Here is a 21590-nt window from a genome sequence, read left to right as displayed (position 1 = left end):
TCAAAACTGTCATGTTTTCCGGTGCTTGGCAGGCTAGAGCCAGGTGCATCTTCGACATCAAAATTTTCACAACGCAATCGAGCATAACACTTCTGGATCCGGCGTTCACTTACAACATTCTCACCGTACACTGTACAAATTTATTGGCATGTTCTTGCAGCATTTTCACCTTTCCTTTTTAAGAAAAAGACGCTTCACCTAGCGTATTTCTTCAGATATTTCACAAATTTTCAAATCAGTATCAGTATGGATAAGTGTTGCCAGATGTATGCGCATCAACAGCACATAGTTCCGATTCCATTATTGTGTATCAAACATCTAACTTTCTTGTCCATAAGTTAGTCTTTCCAACGAGATCGCATCTAATCTATCCAGATTATTAGAAGAAGTGATCATCACAATAATTAAGTGAGTCTTGCCTTCTTCTTTAGAGGTTTATGGACAACAATGCACCGCTCGTCTGACTGGAAAGTTCTCGCTTAATTCCGTAAATCTCATATTCTATTGAGCAATGAGGGCAAGAGAGGGAGAATTATATTGGGAAGATATTTATTAGATGCGTTAAGCACCTATGTATGTACAATTACGATTATTTTTCAAAAATTATGTTTGTCCAAGTAATGCAAAATCAAGTATGCATAAGTGAAAAGTAGGAGTTGCAGTGGCCAGATTAGCATAATCGAACTTAATAAAAAAAGCCAACGCCTTATTCAGTTGGTAAGCATTTTATTATGATTTAAAATATTACATTTGATTTAGTTCAATATTTTATGCGTATAAGTATGTGTATATGTAAACAATAAATACATAATTACAATTCACATTATTGGAAGTTATGAAAAACTGGAGTTCATATTTACAGGTGTTGATTTCAAAGTCATTTCATTTTAGTTAGTTATTTATGTAAATGTTCATCGCTTAAGCGTTCGCCTGTATAATTTTCTAATAAACATATGTATGTACATATGTATGTAGGTATTTCCAGCAACATTGAGGCCAAACATCATAAATATGTATGTAAGTATGTAGTTTGTATAAATAACACAAAACTAACAATTGTGTTGTCACTACCAGCCATATGAATACAACATTTCAACATTTTACTAATTTTTTTTTAAATAATTTTTTATTTATTTTTTCCAATTAATTTCCTTAGCTATTATATAGTATATGTACATATGTATGTAGGCAACGTACAACATTTTATCGGACATAAATTTTACTATTTGTGGGTTCTCTTAGTAACTTTTCTAAAATGCTTTTATTTAACTATGTTTTTTTAAAATTAACATTTTTTCTCTTCACTTTTGTACTTTGAAATTTTTGAAGTGGAACAGTTGAACTGCAAAAGTACATATATGTATGTATGTGCATATGTCCTACAATTAAAGGGGATTAGCATCAGCTATACATAGGACGTTGTGTTTTAGGTGTAGCATTTAAGTTTTTTTTTGTTATAAGAGTTTCGTTTGTGTTTTACTTTATTTGGTGATACATACATTTTTTGGTAATGCCCAAAAAGCAAGCATAATAATATTTGTATAAAAGATTTACGTAAATTATACACAATTTTGAACCTTAAAATTACGAGCTGCCATCATAAGTATGTATTAAGTNAAAATAACACCTTACACCACTACTATTTAGTTGATTAGTTTACTTTAAAGCAGGTTTTGTTCAGGGAAAATTAAAAAGTCGTGAGTGAAAATCGCTTCCGCCCGCGGAAACTGTGGAATTATGTAAATGCTGGCAATAAAAAACTCATTCTATTTAGTTTCCAATTTAACCAATTAATTATGTACAAGATTTTTGTGCTCTTAACCCTTAATCACTCACATGGGGTCAACCCAATTTCGTTCGCAAAAAAAAGTTTTTTGTTCCATATGCAATAGCGCGATTTAAGTATTTTAGGAATAAATATTTGTTTTAGTATTTGATTTCATAATATCGAGGCTTTGTATTCGGCCTAACAAGTTGGGGTCGCTGAAGACCCCATGCGCCCAGTTGTGTGAGTCGTGCGAGTAATTAGGGGTTAAGCTAGCCTAGAACACCAAGTTTCCATGCATCCGACTCATGTATCGATGTACGGATACAGTCAAAACTCTAGAATCTGAACTAAAAATTGTAGACATGGTTCTGATTATCGAAACATTCCGACTATCGGTTTGTTTGAATATATAACGTGCGCTGTAGCACGCCCAAATCCAAATGTCGTAGAACTGGAAAAATACATAAAATTTTTACCATACTCTTACTAAACTTCTTTTAATTTATAAACATAGAATGCTTTAAAAATAACTGAGACAAAAATGATTAAGTCCACGTAGTCATGTAAGAATGTTTTTATGAATAAACTGAAAATTCCAGGGATTGGTTTGGGTAGTTTTAAACCCAGGACTCGCCAAAATCACTTAGGCGGTTACAGCGCCTACTCATCTATCAACTCGATTTTTGGATTATGGAGCAGTCGCATTAACCAGTTTTAACTGTATTTGTACACGTCTTTACCTTGTTGATTCAGTTTTTTCCTTTTTTAAGTAATGGAAATGACTTGAAGAAATTCGATCTGCAGAATGAAGTGAATATCTATACCTACATGCATACAAGTGTCGACAAATATTCAGACAAGTTTTTGCTTCTAATTCGCTGTTTTGTCATTGACCTGATGGGCAAGTCCTGCCATCGCGATTTTCTCGTTTGAGCTTCGAAAGTTGCTGATACCTTTTACACCTAAGAACTTTTACTTTTGTAAGACATGAATTCTAAGATGCATCTCGTTTGTTCAGTGTATCCCTTCTACTGAGGCAGTGATCACTTTCACTTGCATCCAATTTAGTTTCTCCTTCCCCGTAAAAGCAAAAATAAAATTTTCTGTTTGTTTAGTGGGCAATGCGACCAATGCACTTTTCTATATTTGCCTGGTCCTCTTCAACGTTCAATGTCTGCGTAGTTATATTTTCAAGGTATGTTCTATTAGTTTTTTCACTCAGTCAATAGAAATTATATTTATCAATTTATTTATTTTTAAATACATATTTACATGTACATATGTATGTATTTTTTTAATTACATTTGCATGTACTTGGATACTGTAGTTTTATGCAATTATTGGTAAACAACAATTAATGCATTATTATACATAATAAAGGAATCACTCCACTTTTATGTAAAATACATATGACTAAAACTTATATTATTTTTTACTGGATAGCTATGTATGTATGTATGTATGTAGGTAAATGTTAAAACCAATTGCACATTTAGCACTTCTGCAAGTTAAAACAAAGCCAAACAGAGCAAAGCTTTGCAATAACCGGTTTGTACGAGCACGAGTATGCATATTTTTAAATTATTTGGTGTTCCCCGAAAGATGCTTGGACTGACTGGTTCAAATAATTTCGATGGTCTTCAGGAGTGTCTGGGTGTTTTGGTGGTGTTTTGGAGGTATCTGTTGGGAGTTTACTTTTTCATGTTGCGGTGCTTCTTACGCAGACCGTAAAAGTAGCGTAGCTGATAGTCTGCATTGTTGTCGCTTCCTTCCACCTCATCGGCGGGCATGTTTTTGGTCAGCACACCACTGCTGCCTATAGTTTCGATGTTGCTGACGCTGGCTGCTTCATTTCCATGAGTTCGTCTTGTAGAGGCCTCATTCCTGTCGTCGCTGGCGCTGTTTGAGTTTCTGTTGTCATTTGCTGTTTCGTTGGTCATTTCATTTCCATTGACTTTGGAGGCGTCTCCTTCTTCAAGCGCGTTGATGTTGAATTGCGTGCGTCGGGCTGCCTCAGCTTCGCCTTCGCTCTCAACACCGGCCAGAGCGGATGCTGCCAGGATGCTATCGTACATGTATGCCGGTCGTTGTGGGTAATCAAAGAGGGGGGACACGTCGGGTGCGTACTCCAATTGATTGACGTAACGGCGTGGCTGCAGCAGCTGCTGCAGTTGCAGTTGCCATTGATGTGGTGTGTAGTATGTGTATGTTTGCTGTCGGTACGGCGAGCGGATGAGCGGGTATTCCCATAGTTGTTGTATTTGCGCTGGTTGCATGCGTTTGCCCACATTCTTCAGTATGGCACGATTCAATTCCACCTGTTGGAGTAGTGTGACCAAATTAAAGTACAATTACATGAGAAACTTGAACGCTCTGGGGAAATTTATGTGCATTTTAAAATTGTATTTAATGGACGGAAAAGTGGATAACATTGACTGAGAGACCAATACTATTGCGTTAATTGAATTTAAGATTATTGAGAAAGCACAGGTAGCACAAAGGGCAAACAACGGATACAGGTGAAATTTCGCATTGTCGTGGAAACTATTTCTGTTAATTATATTTCACGGTTTCACGAAATGTCTATAAACTTGCATCAAAGGAGACTCAACGAAAGAAATCAAGCTCTTTAAATGCAATCAAGAAAAACTTTTGGGATCAAAAGAAAGTACGCCGCTTATCCATCAATCAGGGTTGTAAACATTGATGGCTAATAAATACATATCTGGAAAAGTTTTAGCGAGCGAAATCATAATTTATTGGTACGTCATGTTGTTTCTTTTGTTATAGTAAAAGGCAGCTTTGTACATGCTTACATACTACATACTATGTATGTATGTACCTGTGGCGTCTTCTTATTTATGTTATTCGCGCGATTCAACAAAGTACTTTACCTTTTCGCCAACTATGTATGTACGTATGGATCTGTACCTATATATGTATCTACACACATCTACGTACATATGAGGCCTTAGGAGCCAGAGTGGCCTAACTGATATTTCAAAACAAATTGAGGTACAGCTTAGATTGCCTTAGTACATAGAATCGAAACGGTAATAACCCGAGGCACGCTCTTTTAGTTTTCTTTTACTATATTAGGTAGCCTCTCTTACATAAATAGTAAATAGATGCAGTGAACACATCGGCAAAAGCCCGTTTTTATTCCCATATTATTCAAAGAAATGTATTTATAGATAGGCTCCTCTGGCTCTCATGCCCTCATATATACTCGTATTTGTATTCAATTTTCATGTATTAAATATCACATACATATGTATGTACATATGCGTATATGTTGTATGTATGTACTTCAACACTTTTCTCAAAGCAAATGCAACATGACATTTATGATGGGTTGACAAATCAATTTATTATGCGACTCGTAGAGTGTGTCTGATGTATTGCCATTGGTGGCGAAGGACACAAAGCAGGAACAAAGTACATGTGTACATACTCGTACGTAGGGTAGTTACATATATACATACATACATATGTGCACGTAAATGTATTTGCATTGTTCTTAAATTTAAATACTATGCACATTGAAGTGTTGGTATTTGTTCCGATAAAATTTGCTGCGATTTTACAAAATTCACCATCATGCACTTTAAATTTTTCGTTTTTTTTTTTGTATCAAACGTGACCGATAAGTGAAAAGTTTAAACCATATTTTTGGAACGCCAAGAATGAAAAATTACTCGACCATGGTCTTCGCCAAGCTAAGAGCACGCTAGTAGGGTGCAATCTAAAGAGATACAGGCTACTCATTAACCTCCCCAAGGAGAGGCTTACAATTACTCAGATATTCTGATGGGGTTTTGTAGGCTAAGAGGCCACTTGCATAGCTGGGGATCTGGTCCGCCAAAGAGACATCATTACGCCATTTCCAGGATCCGTGTCAGGGAGATGGGGGAGGTGCAAATCCTCTCCTTACCCTCGGTATCTATTCTAAAATGTGTAGAGTTTTAGGGACAGATGCACTATTGCTGGTCGCAGTGCTTACTCAGTTTATGTCTTATATCTATCTAATATTAAGTGATAACAAGTAAATTCAATTTCGCCTAATGCAAAAATTCAATTACAAAATTAAGGTTGATGCAAAAATTTTATAATTTAAACAATTCCACTAGGATAAAAGACAACTAGTTGAAAAATTCGCCGCTTTGAAATATTTCGCCGAAAGAACTAGTTTCTGGTATTTTAGTTATGCTATGCAAAATTTTTTTTCATACTTAAGCTGCTAACTCTTCGCTCACCTGTCTCGTGTTTTCTTTCATTTGCCTGCGAGCCATTTCCAGCAACAACCGTTTCCGCAGCACGTCTAGCGGATTCACAATTGACAATGATGGTTTGTTTCGTTTCTCCAGCAAATAATCATTCTGCAAAATGAGATTAAACGAATTGTAAGCGTAATAAACATAATGAAGAAATAAAAATATGAATGAAATAAATTTTAAATAAGTATTTAATTTAATAAATGTTGCATCTCTTAGAATGTACATAAGAATTATTCCCGTAATTTGTTATTTGTTATGATATAAAGTAAAGTTGAATGGACATGTAAATAAATTTCAGTTAAAGTGAAAAGCTGTTGGCGGTTAATAATACCATTGCATTTGCATAAGTCTTTACAAAAATACACGTGATTGGCTCATACATACATACATGCATGTATAATAATGTACATACATACATATGTATATATAAGACTAAGATAACTGATGTTTTTGCAGGTTCCGACTGCTGATGTTACAATACATTTTGGGTTTTTTTTTCATATAAATATGCATATATGCATGTATATATGTAGGTATGTACATACGTATGGGCGAGTTTTTATACACAAGTGTATGTGAATGTACACATGCTGCCGAAAATCAGAGTGTGAGCTGCTCTTTAAGTTTGGCGTAACCCTACCGCCCAGGTAGTTGTGGTTGCGGCATTGTCGCTTCCATTGCCGCCGATGATGCCTACTGTTGTGTAATGGGAATGCACAACATTTCGCTGCATATGTAATTATGTTTGTATAGCGATTATGAGTGCAATGCCAATGAGCAGATAAAATGCCAATAGCCGAAATAGCAGAAATTGTAAATTGAAAAATTTCCATACGAATTGAAGCATAACAGAGGATGCTTAAATTTATAACAAATATGTACATATGTATGTACTTACACACATTATTTTACCCTAGTAGGCAGAATGGTCGCGCACGTAGGAGTGTATTCGATTCAGGCATAGTCAAATTACATACATTTGTATGTACGTACAATCATTGCTTCCTTTATCTATAACGAACGAGTGAGGGCACGTCCTCATACGCCCCGGTGCGCAGTGGCCGCTAATCAACTAAAATCGCTTACAGAATTGTAATTGTGTATATGTTTTGAGCAATTCGTTAGAAAATGAGATAATCCACCTGTAAATGTTAGCGTACATTTTTGGCTGCATATAAATACATACGCATATACATATGTACATATTACTATATCTTACTTCATATGCACTTAAGAATTATTAGATTAAGATGAGTAATCGTACTTTGAAATCAATTGTTTATGCTTATAGTACATATACGCACACATTTATAAACATACGGTACACAGTGTACATACATAAATACATATACAATATGGAGTATCTTCTACTTTTAAGAAATCTTGAGACACTCTTGAACCGTCTTGTGCATCATCAAGTTCGACGGAGGTGTGGAAAAGTCAAAGCTCATTACTGTAAATGCCAAAGGTAACAAGATAAATATTAAAGACGAAAACAATGGTTTTTCACTACAGAACTTGATGAGTTTGATTTCTTGTCAACGTCACATACTTGTGTGTACACATGTGTGTGAGTGTGTGTGTGTGTGTGTTCGCACGTCTATAGGAATCTTAAGAAAACAAACTTTTTCTCTGCGTTTGTGTTTTACAAACGTAAATATTTTCCTGCTTGTTTCACATGCACATTAGTCGACTACTCTCATAACTCATCCCGTTGCGGTACATGAGTAGGAGACAAAAACAAATATCATAAAAAAGTCAGATGTTGGAGAGAAAATGGAGGAAACCTTATGTTTCGCGTTATGTTGTACGTACCTACTACACTTGCATGCATACGTATGTATGTATGTAGTATGTATGCTTGTATGGAAGTAGAGTGCAAAGCACACAAGGTACTTGGTGAAAGTTGGTGACTTACCCAGCAAGAACGACCTACCGCATTCTCAAATACCCTTACAAAATTGTCAACACGAAGCAACACATTTGCATATTAGCGATATCCTAATGCCATTATTTGCGTTATATATAACCTTATTGATCGCATAATAATATTTGATTGGAAAGAGACAACAACATATAGAATAATATGATAGCGAACTCCATGTAAAAGAAAGCGAAAACTGCTCACACGTGAAGCGATTATGCGTTAGATTTCTCCAGGAGCCCTATGTAAAATGATGGAAATTTTTTGAATTTCACACACAAACTGTTTGTAGTACTGGGCGTATATACCACATTATTTAGCAGATAGGGTTCTTACTGGGTTACTTATATTTTTATGTACACACATACATACATATGCACGTGTTGAACAATTAGGAATTATGAAGCAAGCGGATCCAAAGTTTTTAAATAAGCTTAAAAAGCTAAAGCTCGCGAGTACTACGCACAGACGAATCGTGTTAAAAATGTGTGCGACAATGTTTGCTTCTAGACAATTCACATGACAATTATGTACCTCGTGACTAAATGCCCGATGTAGGTCAAATGGAGCGCTGTATGTTAAGTGGGAACAACCATTTTAAACGAAGACATTTTCGTTTAATAAGAAGTGAAATGCAAATACAAAATCCATATAATATTTACATGCATACATATGTCACATGGAAGACGGTGAAAATGCTACTACGGCGAAGTTTTTAGCATGAAAATAATCCTCCATTCCTGGTGATAATTCCAGGAATAATATATGCACATACATACGTATAAATGTGATATTTCTTTCACGTAACTATCTTTAGTTAGTGTGGAAACCCGGTTTATTTAAAAGGTTTACGCTTTTACAACCAAATATTTGCAAAGAGTAGCAGCGAGTTTATGATTTTACAGACGAACTTGAAGCATAAGCACCGTTGACGCTGATATTGACGGTGACGGTGACGCAATGCACGTTACATATGTATGTACTTTCACTTTAAGTATGCTTCAAGCTAGATCTCAAAATATATTGGTTAGACTTTGTTTATGCTCCACTGAAGTGAAATATTTTGTAAACTTTTACAGTAACATTCCATACATACATACATACATACATATTGTCTGTACATACATACATTCGCCCACACAAAAGACAATACTATCATGCGCGGACAGCGTTAGCTGACGCAAGTATTTAGAATACATAAATAATTTAGGTAAAAACACATGTACATACATATATGTATATATACTTTTGTAAGTGTGTAATTGTGTGAAACACATATGTACATGCAAACATACTTAAATAGCTCTGATACTTCCCTCAAAATGAAGTTCTTGAATGCACTTTTGTAAATTTGTTGTATGTTTGTTTGCTAATATATGTACATACATCTTTTTTTTGGTAATATACATATGGATCCACGGTGGAGGGAATACAGAAGGTGGCGCCGATGGCGATACCGCTAGTCGGCTGNAATGCACTTTTGTAAATTTGTTGTATGTTTGTTTGCTAATATATGTACATACTTCTTTTTTTTTTGGTAATATACACATGGATCCACGGTGGAGGGAATACAGAAGGTGGCGCCGATGGCGATACCGCTAATCGTCTCTCAGTGAATTTGACAGAATCAGCTGTTTTGCTGACGTCACAGACGAGCTGACAGCAGTACGGATGTGCTGAGTCAATACTTTTCAGGTATCCAATACTCTCGATACTCGGTACCGAAACATTTAGGTTTCGAATAAAAGCGCACATAGGCCAAAAATATGGAAAAAACGGTTCAGGGGAGACTCGCCTATCAAAACCCGAATGTAGGAGCCAATAGAGCTTTTAATAGTGATTCAAATGAAATGTGTATATCTGTCGATTCGAGGCCATAATACAGAGAAACTCTTACTTGTTTGAAGCATTTTTGTTCCAGCTGAATCGGACGATATGAAATATTTGTTCGTCAACAAGTGCGCTGTCGATCCGAAACTTGTAAAGAATCAGTATCGGGTACCGATAAGGAAATATTGGGTACCGAAACCTTTTTTTAAATATTGGGTACCGACAATTCCGCACATCACTAGACGGCAGTTTTATTTGCCGCTCTCAAATTACTCTCACGAATTCTGCTGCAATCGCCGCGATCTTGATATGGATCTACACATGTGTGTATGTATGTATATAAGTAGATACCAATTTACGTAAGGCATAATTATTTTAAGATCAATTTTAAAAATTCATGAAGTAACCGAAAAATCCATTGAACCGTTTATTTTGAAAGTGGCTAAGGCATAAGTCATTCCAATCCGTTTGACTTCAGTGATCATTTACCTTTATCTCTCGACTTAATCATCCAAAGGTAAANTAATACAGAGAAACTCTTACTTGTTTGAAGCATTTTTGTTCCAGCTGAATGGGACGATATGAAATATTTTTTCGTCAACAAGTGCGCTGTCGATCCGAAACTAGTAAAGAATCAGTATCGGGTACCGATAAGGAAATATGGGGTACCGAAACCTTTTTTTAAATATTAGGTACCGACAATTCCGCACATCACTAGACGGCAGTTTTATTTGCCGCTCTCAGTTGTCAACTCTACGGTGACGTCACGCCAAAATTACTCTCACGAATTCTGCTGCAATCGGCGCAATCTTGGATTCTATCATTCTTGATATGGATCTACACATGTATGTATGTATGTATGTAAGTAGATACCAATTTACGTAAGGCATAATTATTTTAAGATCAATTTTAAAAGTTCATAAAGTAACCGAAAAATCAATTGAACCGTTTATTTTGAAAGTGGCATAAGTCATTTCAAGCCGTTTGACTTCAGTGATCATTTACCTTTATCTCTCGACTTAATCATCCAAAGGTAACAAGTTTTATCATCAGATTTATGTAGAACGATTTAAATATGCATTCAGTTAGAAGAACCAACTGCCATGAGCTGCTCCATTGTGGCGCTTTATCTTGTTCTTTACTTTATTTACCTGTATTAACTTCGCTTCCGCGTCGTCCAGCGGATATCCGACAGCATTGTTGCTGTTGTAGCGTTGTTGCGCCGTACAGACGAGGCGTGCGGCGGAGATCAGCACCACAATCGAGAAAAGCCGCGTGGTGGCCTTCATAATTCTGTAACAAGGAATAAATAAAAAAAGAAGTGTAAATAAATGTGTGTTTGTGTATATTTGCACATTCATATGTATGTACTTAGGTAAATCATATGTATGTGTATGTATACGTAATGGGTTTTTTATGATNAAAGCCGCGTGGTGGCCTTCATAATTCTGTAACAAGGAATAAATAAAAAAGAAGTGTAAATAAATGTGTGTTTGTGTATATTTTGTGTATGTATACGTAATGGATTTTTCATGACTTTCGATGACAGTGACCGCAAATTGTTTTTTGGTTATTTATTGTTACATAAATTCTGGTGATGAAACTCTCAACAGAATTCGCGTGTACGAAAAAAGGGGAAAAATGTGAAAATTACAACTGTACATTGCAGGTATATACATTTGTCTGATGTGCCCTAGATGCGATGAAAAGGACAAGTTGTGTGGCGTAAATATAATAAATTCTGGATATGAAAGGATCATTTGCGGTGGCTAGGATTTGAAAACATATACTCTTGACAGTTGCAAATTGAGGAAGTCAATCAAGTCAAGCCCTTTGTAAGAAAATGTGAAAATTTACACTATTGTGCCATCTGGCGGATGTTTTAGGAAAAAGATAAGTCCAGAAATGGATTCCTCATACCAAAAACCCTTCACAGCATTTTTTTTTATACGGAATTTAAGCATTTCTTTACGACACTACAGCAAAATGCCAGCTAAAAGAAACCTTTTTTCGCAATTTGCCAAACTCCAAATACATAGACCCACGGTTTCTTAGGCAAATGTGCTTAGACTTACACGAACAACTCTCCTATGCTATATGGGCATAGTCAAAAAATCTCCGATACAAATTTACCACCCTAACAAACATATTTACATAGGAATTGAAGTAAAAATAATTATAACAGCCAAACTTGAGGTCACCATTTTACGCTCCTTTCCTATATTTTGATTGATCCTATAATGATTTAAGGAATTTTAGAGATCCTCGCAAAATGTGTTTCGATATACATACATACATGTGAGGCCTTGACACCCAGAGAAGCCTAACTGACATTTAAAAAAAATTTAAAGTTCAGCTTAAACTGCATTAGTTGAATCGAAACGGCAATAATCCGTTTTCTTTTACTCCACTAGGTATCATCACAGATTTATTATCTCTCGTGTTACTAAACAATAGAATTTATATAGGTATTCCTGGCTCTCATGGCCTCATATATCTGTGGTCATAAGCAAAACAATAACCACCTAAGTCGAAAAACATGAACTCGCGAAAAAACGTTTTCAATATTTTGATTTGTAATGTTAATCTTATGGGGACCCTAAATATGTTCGTCTTTAACTTTTTAAATAGCCTAGCTGGCGTGATGGGGATTTTACATGCACACGGAATAGTAGTTGCCGAATACGAAAGCATATATAATTCAATTATTTTTTAATTCGACTTAGGCGGTTATTGCTTATAAACACAGATATGTATGCATATACATACACATGTAACTATTTACATACAGGCATACTTCACTTGAAACAAAGCTGGTAAATCATTCCAGCGATTATTCAACCAAAAGAACCTAAAATGCATTGGTATTGTCCGTAAAACGTCAACAAATTGTTTTTCGTTGCAAAATATTTGGATATGTATGGCTGCTGTTCCGAAGAGCAATGTTGGTAAATGCTCGAATGACTGTTTTCGGCTGTCAGTGACGTTTGAAGCATTGCGCGTTGTCAGTGTCATGCATAACTTCTGTTCAAAAGTTTCTGCTATACACCTATGTATGTATGTGACCAATGTTCATACAGATGTATGTATGTATGTATGCACATTAGACTGCATCACCAAAAAAAGCTGCGGTTTTTCCGCCGGGATTACAAAATCTATTATATTCTAAGACGTTCACCAAAATATTTGGGAAAAATATTAAGATTTAAGTGAGCTGGACCGATTTGAAAATACCTCCAAATATGGAGTTTTTTATGAATAAAAATAGTTTCGTAAAGAATTTTTTGAAAAAAGCCCCTCAGATGACAAAACAGATTAAGCTTAAAAAATATGCATACAAATATTTAAAAATATTTTCAACGGAATCATAAGAATGAGATTTTTGGTGCTGTTTTTTTACTTTTTTCAAAGATTGATTTACGAAAAACTTGAATAACTGGGCCAAAACTATTCTGATCTAGACTTATGGGATCAGTAGAAAGGTATTTTCACACTGTTTTTATTTCTGTCCAAACAAAAAGTCATTCGTGCTCCAATTTTTTTTTCAAACACCAACACATCTTAATTCAACTTTGAATGACGTTCGTTTATCCTACCTTTCTCTTTCATCCTATGAATGAGTTGATTAGCAAAGAAATAATTAGGTTCAGTTATTCAAGTTTTTCTTATACCAATCTTTGNTTCTGATTTAGACTTATGGGATCTCAGTAGAAAGGTATTTTCACACTGTTTTTATTTCTGTCCAAACAAAAAGTCATTCGTGCTCCAANAAAGATTGATTTACGAAAAACTTGAATAACTGGGCCAAAACTATTCTGATCTAGACTTATGGGATCAGTAGAAAGGTATTTTCACACTGTTTTTATTTCTGTCCAAACAAAAAGTCATTCGTGCTCCAATTTTTTTTTCAAACACCAACACATCTTAATTCAACTTTGAATGACGTTCGTTTATCCTACCTTTCTCTTTCATCCTATGAATGAGTTGATTAGCAAAGAAATAATTAGGTTCAGTTATTCAAGTTTTTCTTATACCAATCTTTGAAAAAAGTTAAAAAACAGCATCAAAAATCTCATCATTACGATTCCGTTCAATTTTTTTTTAATTTCATTAAAATATTTTTATGAAAATTTTTTAAGCTTAAACCGTTTTGTCATTTGAGGGGATTTTTTCAAAAAAATGTTTGAAGAAACTATTTTTGTTCATAAAAAACTCTATTTTTGGAGGTATATTTAAATTGGTCCAGCTCACTTAAATCTTAATATTTTTTCGAAATATTTTGGTGGACGTCTTAAAATATAATAGATTTTATAATTCCAATGGAAAAATAGTACCGATTTTTTTTTGTATGGGGAGTGATGCAGTCTAATGCACATACATACATATGTATGCTTATCTGACCTAGCCATAAATGCGTGTCGACAAAAATTTTCAGATATATTTACATCAGTGGTCGGCAAAACTGAAAATGAGATTGTGTTTTGCTACAGTGGTGTAAAAGCGAAGCGTGAGCAGTAAATGTGTAACGTGTGTAGGAACACTTATACGAATATCTATCTTCGATTTTTGTTGAAGGAATGACTTTATTTTGTACAGCTAGTCTACAATTCAAGACGAATTCATACAAGGTGGTGCTACCGAAGCAACTGATTTCAGGGTGAACTGCGCCGATTGGCAAAATTTGTATATTTTTTTTTGTTCTGATTGTCATTGTAAGTACAATTAGTTAGTGTAGTTTTTGTTTATGTGCTGCCGATATCACCTTGTATGAATTCGCCATACCACAATTCCTAACAATTCATGTTAAATGGCATTAAAGAACTTAAAAAATATATTTATCAAAACTTCTTTAATTAGTCTGCAGCTATCAAGAAAAATGGCAAACTACATTTCCGAGCAACAGAAATAATTTGGTTGTTGACGCTTGCCTGGTGGTTATTATTCTGTACTTTATTTTATTATTGTAAACGGCATCAAAAATAATGGCCCTATTCAAAAATAGTGCTTTTAAATAACAGTATACAAAAATGCTGTGTAAGTAATGTAGTGCGGCTTGTAGAAGAAATAGTAGTCACTGATGCCAAATCACCTTGGCGCCACTGTGCACAGTCCGAATGAACGATTTGAGGGTATGGCTATCTCTCGCATAGTTGGCGTGAATTGGTCACCAAGATCGTACGATTTGACCACGCTAACCTTTTTCTAAAGCTGCAGGTCTATTGCCAATAAGCCGCAATCTACCGATTGATTTGATCGAAAATTGTATCACTCGACCATTGGACCAAACGATGTTGAATTCCATACATAATGGTATTCGTAGGCTTTTCAAATCTATAAAGATGTTCCTTGATCCCTCACACACAGTTTGTTTTATTCGAATCCATTGGGGAAAATCCTATATAGCGGTTATAGCGTTGATTGTGTTGCTTGCCACAAAAAAGTCAATTCGAAGTTGGAAGCAGCGCGGAGGAAGGAGCCTGCATTGAGAAACGAGCCGAGGAGAAAACACGCAGTAGTCGCATTTAAACGACTTTATTTCTAAAGTCATAATAAATTGATGCATCAATTACGTCCGTTTATATTTTCATTGAGGCGTTTGAAAAAATCATACTATATCTATGTATGTATGTACGTGTGAATATGCAGTTGAATTGAATTGTGCTTGCTTGATTTAATTGCCTGACAGCAACGAAAACCTCTGTTGACGACTTATTTATGTGCTATATGCATTTAGTATGTAAACAAAATGTGTATAAGTGTGTACATATGTACATAAGTGTTTGTTAATTTGTGCAAGCTTGTTATAATTACATAAATATTTTTGAACATTTAAAGTCACTTTATTTTCAACAGTTGGCTATTTTGTCTGCCACTCAATTTTGTGTAGTTATTTAACTAAGTAATTGCATTGAAATTATGTATTTTATTTTTTTTTTTGCCCTTAAGCTCTTTACATGAATGCTAAATAATGATTGAAGTTATTTTATTCTCATTTTATTTGAACGAATAAAATTATCTCTGTTAGGTGAGCTAAAGGTTGAGGTTTTCTGTATTCACATATGTATGTATATGTATAGTTAGACATTCATCGCATTAGCTAAGTTTTTACTAAGTATCCTTCCATTAAAGTCTATGTACCTACTACATTAATTTCTTCGTTTATCTAGCAACTACTTATGCACCTCGATGGTTGGAAATTATATGCTAGTAATTTTCAGAAAATTTTCAATTTGACAGTATCGAAAAAAATGTTACAAAAAATTCCTGTAAGTTAAAAGCTTATTAATGCAAACTTTGTAAATGCCGAGTTACAAAAATTTGATGCTACACATTGTTCGGTGTGGTTGTTAGTGTTGCGAATAAATAATGTTTTTTTTTTTTTGTTTTAAATTAGAACAACACTGGTCACAACTATGTAAAGTATGCGAACTATGCGTTTAGAAATATAAAAAGAAAATATTTTGTAATGTTCATCAGCTTGTCAACTACGCGAGTCAGCTCACTATTATCAACTTTTCAGCCAGTTAAATTCACAAACATTCTTAATACAAAGTATGTAGTTACTTGTGTAAATATTTTTGCTTTTTTGTGTTACTTGAAAAATACTAAGGGCAAAAAATTGTTTGCTAACTTCTTCAAATTCGCCGTAGATTTGTATAGTTATTTACAAAAACATTAAGGTAAATTAAATTAAATTACATTTTTGCCGCTCATTAGAACTGACAAAGTTCTTGAACTTCATTTCTAGAATTTTTTTGCTCTCGTGAATATGTACATGCTTATGTACATACATATCGTTTCTTTGACTGCAGATTGTCACACCTAGAGCTCGGATTTTTATGCTAAAAAATAAGCCTAAAATATATAAGCAAAGAGTATAGCAATTTATAGTACATTTTGCTTGGATGTACATAGAAATGATGGAATTTAATTTAGGCTTAGAATTAATTTTTCAAGACTTACTCTTACTCCATATTGCTTGGTAACTATTATGCATGTACATATGTATAATAAGATGAAGGAATTACGCTTATTTCGAAAATTACTATAGCATACATGCGGAAAGCTGCCCTTGTGGCCCAAAAATAAGGGATTTAAAAAAAGCATAACTTCACTCCACCTTAATGCATAACCAGAAAATAATCACTCGCTGATTTATAGGTTTCCTCAATATAGAAAATAAATGTTATACCGATTTTTTTTAATTAGTGTAAAAAATAAGCCCAATAATGCCAGGTATATTTATGATAAACTATCTCATGTCTACTTAATTCATTGATCGGTCTTACAAGGCGATATAACTTGATAAATTAAGAATGAGCTCTAAATAAAGATAGTGTGAACATGCCTTAAATCTTCAAAGCCGTTTTCCTTGAATTTTTGTTTTTAAATTTTTATTTTTATTATGACGTTTTTTCAGCAAACGTCGGTATATCCATATGTAAATATATATGTACTTAAGCCCAAATATTAGCTACTCATCGAACGTTTCACATAAATACATTCGTACATTTGTGGTATTTATGTGCAACATTCAATGCTCGAAAATGATGTCCCCTTCTAAGCACCGCATAAAAAAGCATCTCACTTGGATTTAAGCAGATCACACCTGGTGGAGTGGAGGTACATAGCATCACAGTAATCATAGCAGTTTTGATGGGATTTAGAAGTGTCATACGAATATTGCTGAGCGAACAAGTTGCAAAGTGCTTTTACATTTCTGACACTAGCACACAAATACACATGTATGTATGTATATAGTACATATGTATGTACCCTGTGGGGAAAATATCTAGTTCTGAACTGGTGCGCTTCTAGTACATTTAGACCCACTACTAGTTCGCGATAAATATAGTTCGGAACCAGTCCTAAATTCGACAGATGGGATCTAGTTCGCTTTGCACCCCGTTTTCTATAGTTCCGAACCAGTTATAAAATCGACAGACGAAAAAAGTAACATGATGTTTTCAAACACAGTCTTTTTGGTTTTACCATGGTAGCGATTTTTACCATGGTAGCGATTTTTAATTAAGAAATGCGTTTTCAATCTGAAATCAAATTTGTTTGAATGAATGTTAATCAAATTGGGCATTTCAAAACACGTTTACATACCTTTGCATGTAGCTGAATTTGCAGTGGTGCTTGCTCTTATTGTTTTGATTCCTGAAGGTCCCAAAATGTTTAAATGTTAACACAAATTTTAGTTTTGTATTATCAAACTGTGAAAAAACACCTGCAAAGTACAGACTGAAAGCGTATTTGAACAAAAAACCCGTCAAGCAAAAATCTTTTTAAAGTAAACCAGCCCACCGTAGCATCACTTTTTCGGTAGTTCCGAACTAGTTCAAAATTCGCCAGATGAGATCTGGTTCGTTCTGCATCCTTTTTTCAATAGTTTCGAACCAGTTCTAATTTTATAATTTTAGATAGATCTAGTACGGAACTATAAATTTGGCTTAGCAGTTCGGGGTTTCCCTACAGGTTATGCTCTACGATGCCCATGCTTGGGTATGTACATATCGCACACGATCTTCAAACGTAACACAACTTTAAAAAATGAAAATGTGTGTCGTGTAAAAACTTGTATAACTGTCAAATAACAAAATTACTCTCTTTAATAGAGAGGGGAGAGAGCGAAACAGTAAAATTCACCTGGAGCGCGAAACACCTCTTTTTCTGTAACTCCTTCCATTTTTTCTGTTCTCTTTTTGTTTACAAATGCGACTCTGTCTATCGTTTGACACTTTTCATGAGCTTGTAGGAAGAAAACTTCAGACTAAAACCTGCAACTTCTGACTGAGAGACAGAGCAAGTTACTCTCACAAAAGGGCTTTGCATTACAGGTTGTAAAATATTAATCATTTATTTTAATCGGAAAGCCCGCGCATCGACGCCCAAGTGACACAAAGCACACTGGTCGAATAAGACGGATTCTTGTTAAAAAATTGCATGATTAGTACAAAGGTTTGGTCGATAATGTTAGATAATAAATATGTAAACGCAAATGACAAAGTCAAATATCATCTCTGGCAACCCTTTAATTTATGGCTACTCTCAAACTTATCTGTTTTTCAATCAAACTGAAATTGTTCTGTTGATAATTGCACTGGTCCTTAGTCAAAGGATGTAAAGAAGAGCATTCACATTTCTGGGGTGTATTTAGGTCGCTGGCTCCAAATATACTAATCTGTTTTTCATATTAGCTATAGTTTGCGAATTTTTTCACAATTTCGGGAGCTATAATACGAAAACTTTAATTTTCCATCATTTATCATTATGGATGCAATACCAAAATGTAATTAAAAGCAGTTCACAGGAATTTTTGGTCAACATTTTTATTCTTTCTAAATAATATTTTTTTTTCATATTATTAGCATAACTCGCCTTCAGTTTGGTAATTATTACTTACCGATCGGGTAATATTTGCCAAATTTATGTTGAAAAAAAATATGCATCTCTGTCTTCCTTCGACAAAAATTTCTCTTAAATTGTATAAGTAGTGTACCATGGATTGAGTTATTTCGTTCAAGTTGAATACAAAGCTACATATATCTCCAATTGGAGGGACCCAAGAGGATAGTTAGTGCACTCATCGACGTACTGAGTTAACTAAAATTATTACATACATATATGTACATATCTAATTACTTATTGCACGCCCCTACTTTCGTATAACGGTAAATTTAGAAACCGCGAAAAATGTGCTTCTTCGGTGAATAATGAAACCATTGTGCTCCAATATTCAAGTATACAGAAATGGACTTAAAATGGGCGTTGCTCACTTAAATTTTATTTAGTTAATATGTGTACTTATGTGTGTGTTTGAAACTACTATTTACTAATCAGATGATTCCTAATCTTGGACATTCGTATTTAATTTCATATACCACTAATTTGAAAACTGACCAAATTGGCGTGATCAAGTCCATGGTCCTTTAAATAATATATAAACAGCCAAAAACCTAAAAAGCTTTGAAATAAATCTCGTCTAACTTTTTTCATTTTCACCTGATTACTAATGGCGTTTACTTTTCTACCGGAAAATGTTGCCTTCTCAGTGCTTTCTACGCACAAATTCTAAGGAGGGGACAATGCGAAGGCAGCATATTTTGTAGAAAGGAAAACGCCTTAAAGTAACGAAGAATTGAAAACTCATACGTAAAGTCATTGCGTTTGTAAGTTTATCTAAATATCTAGAAAACTTGTAGTCTTATTGATATATAAACGTGAGATACTAAATTAAATAACCTTTCACTTGAGATATCGTCTAGTTTATAACAATTAACGCATTCCCTAGATACTAGCAGCTAAAGTTTAATACTTCAAATTCATAACCGTTGAATCAATTGCGCGTGCTAAATATATGTTTTAAACTTATCTTTCGTGGTCAATTATTATTGGCCTTGTCTTTTATTTTCCCCCATACAAAATGTACCCAGCCTAGTGTACATTTTTAGCGCATAATTTCGAAAATATCAAATTTTGAATTGGGTCGGTTTTGAAGATCGTGTGCAACATTCTAGTTCATGAACTGGTAGTTAGTGGGTTAAACCAAACTAATTCGCAAATGGCTAGAACTGTGTCAGTTTGAAAATTACTTATATTACGCAAACTAAGGGCTGCGATGTATGTACGTATGTTCATAAATAGAATTTAACAAGTTGAGTGAATCTACTCGCAAAAAATTGGGACCTTCTGGCCACTAATTAATTTTTATATAATGCAATAGAATATTGTTCAATAATTTATAAATCCGATTTCTATAAAAAAAAATAAATAGATAAATAAAAAATAAAATAAAATAAAAACAAGTAATTTTTAGCAAAAAATAACGACTTCAATTCTCGTATAAAAAAAAAATATGTGTATATATATATATCTTTTGATCCAATGATCGGATCTAAACCAGATTAGTATGGGACCACCTCTGAGACACTACCTTTCCGATGCAAAAACAATTATCGAAATCGGTTGACGTGGCCCAAAGTTATGCGGTAACATACATAAAAACAAAAAAAATATTCCGACGAACTGATAACCTCCCCCATTTTTGGAAGTCGGTTAATAACCAATTTCAGGTTGTGTATCTTTTCTACAGCGCCTGCCAAATTCTTTTCATAGAACATAACCATCTTAGTTTTCACTGCAGTCTACGCAAATATTTTAGGAGTATATACATACCTATTTATATACATATATGCACATTTGTATATGTATACACATACTTGCTGAAAGCAAACCAAATGAACTAAGAATTTATGTAAGAAGCCAAGTGAGTACATAACGTGTCGCTAAGGTCTTAGATTTTGATTAAATTTAACACCAACCATACATTTACGCGAGTACAAGACAAGTCACGTAGTGAAGCTGACATTCTACCCCCGTGAGAAGTTTCTTTGTAGCGAATAGAATTGCATTGAAAACTTCAAATATTTATTAATAAAAATTTTTACGTAATAATAAAATAGATGATGAAGTACTTTGGAGGGTTAGTGAATGTTGGAAGAAATAGTAAAGGTACATAGATAAATGAAAGAGCACAGTTCACCGTTTAAAAAAGGGCGGAACAACGATATTTGCGTTGTTAGCTTGAAATGGGAAGGTAATAACTGTAAATAGTTTTAAACTCACAAAACTGATTTATCGGATCTTTAATAAAAATAAGTTTGCTTTCAATTGCAAGTGCAAGTGTCTTTAATGGATAGTCTTTTATTTAACACACGGAAACGGATGCGGAGCACCAGAATCTTCTTTTTCGAGATGTTCTATTATATTGCACTCAAAAAATTAA

The 21590-nt window shown here is 34.3% G+C and overlaps 1 protein-coding gene across 1 annotated transcript in view; it reads right to left on the bottom strand.

Annotated features, from left to right (window-relative positions):
- Positions 1 to 3045: 3045 nt before the first annotated feature.
- Dh44 (corticotropin-releasing diuretic hormone 44) overlaps positions 3046 to 21590 on the bottom strand; it is a 31733-nt gene continuing 13188 nt past the window's right edge. Inside the window, exons 3-5 of the mRNA XM_017618057.1 lie at positions 10951 to 11092; positions 6025 to 6147; positions 3046 to 4086 (exon numbers count right to left, since the gene is read on the bottom strand). Coding sequence (XP_017473546.1) covers positions 3460 to 4086; positions 6025 to 6147; positions 10951 to 11088 — 888 coding nt within the window. The 5' untranslated portion in view covers positions 11089 to 11092 and the 3' untranslated portion in view covers positions 3046 to 3459. The remainder of the gene's footprint in view (positions 4087 to 6024; positions 6148 to 10950; positions 11093 to 21590) is intronic.

The sequence above is a fragment of the Rhagoletis zephyria genome, unplaced genomic scaffold (genome assembly GCF_001687245.7).
Source record: "Rhagoletis zephyria isolate East Lansing unplaced genomic scaffold, Rhagoletis_zephyria_1.1 Rzeph_scaffold_01548, whole genome shotgun sequence".
Taxonomy (NCBI): Eukaryota; Metazoa; Arthropoda; class Insecta; order Diptera; family Tephritidae; genus Rhagoletis; species Rhagoletis zephyria.
Note: the sequence above shows the minus strand (reverse complement) of the source record. Positions and strands in the feature narration are given on the sequence as shown.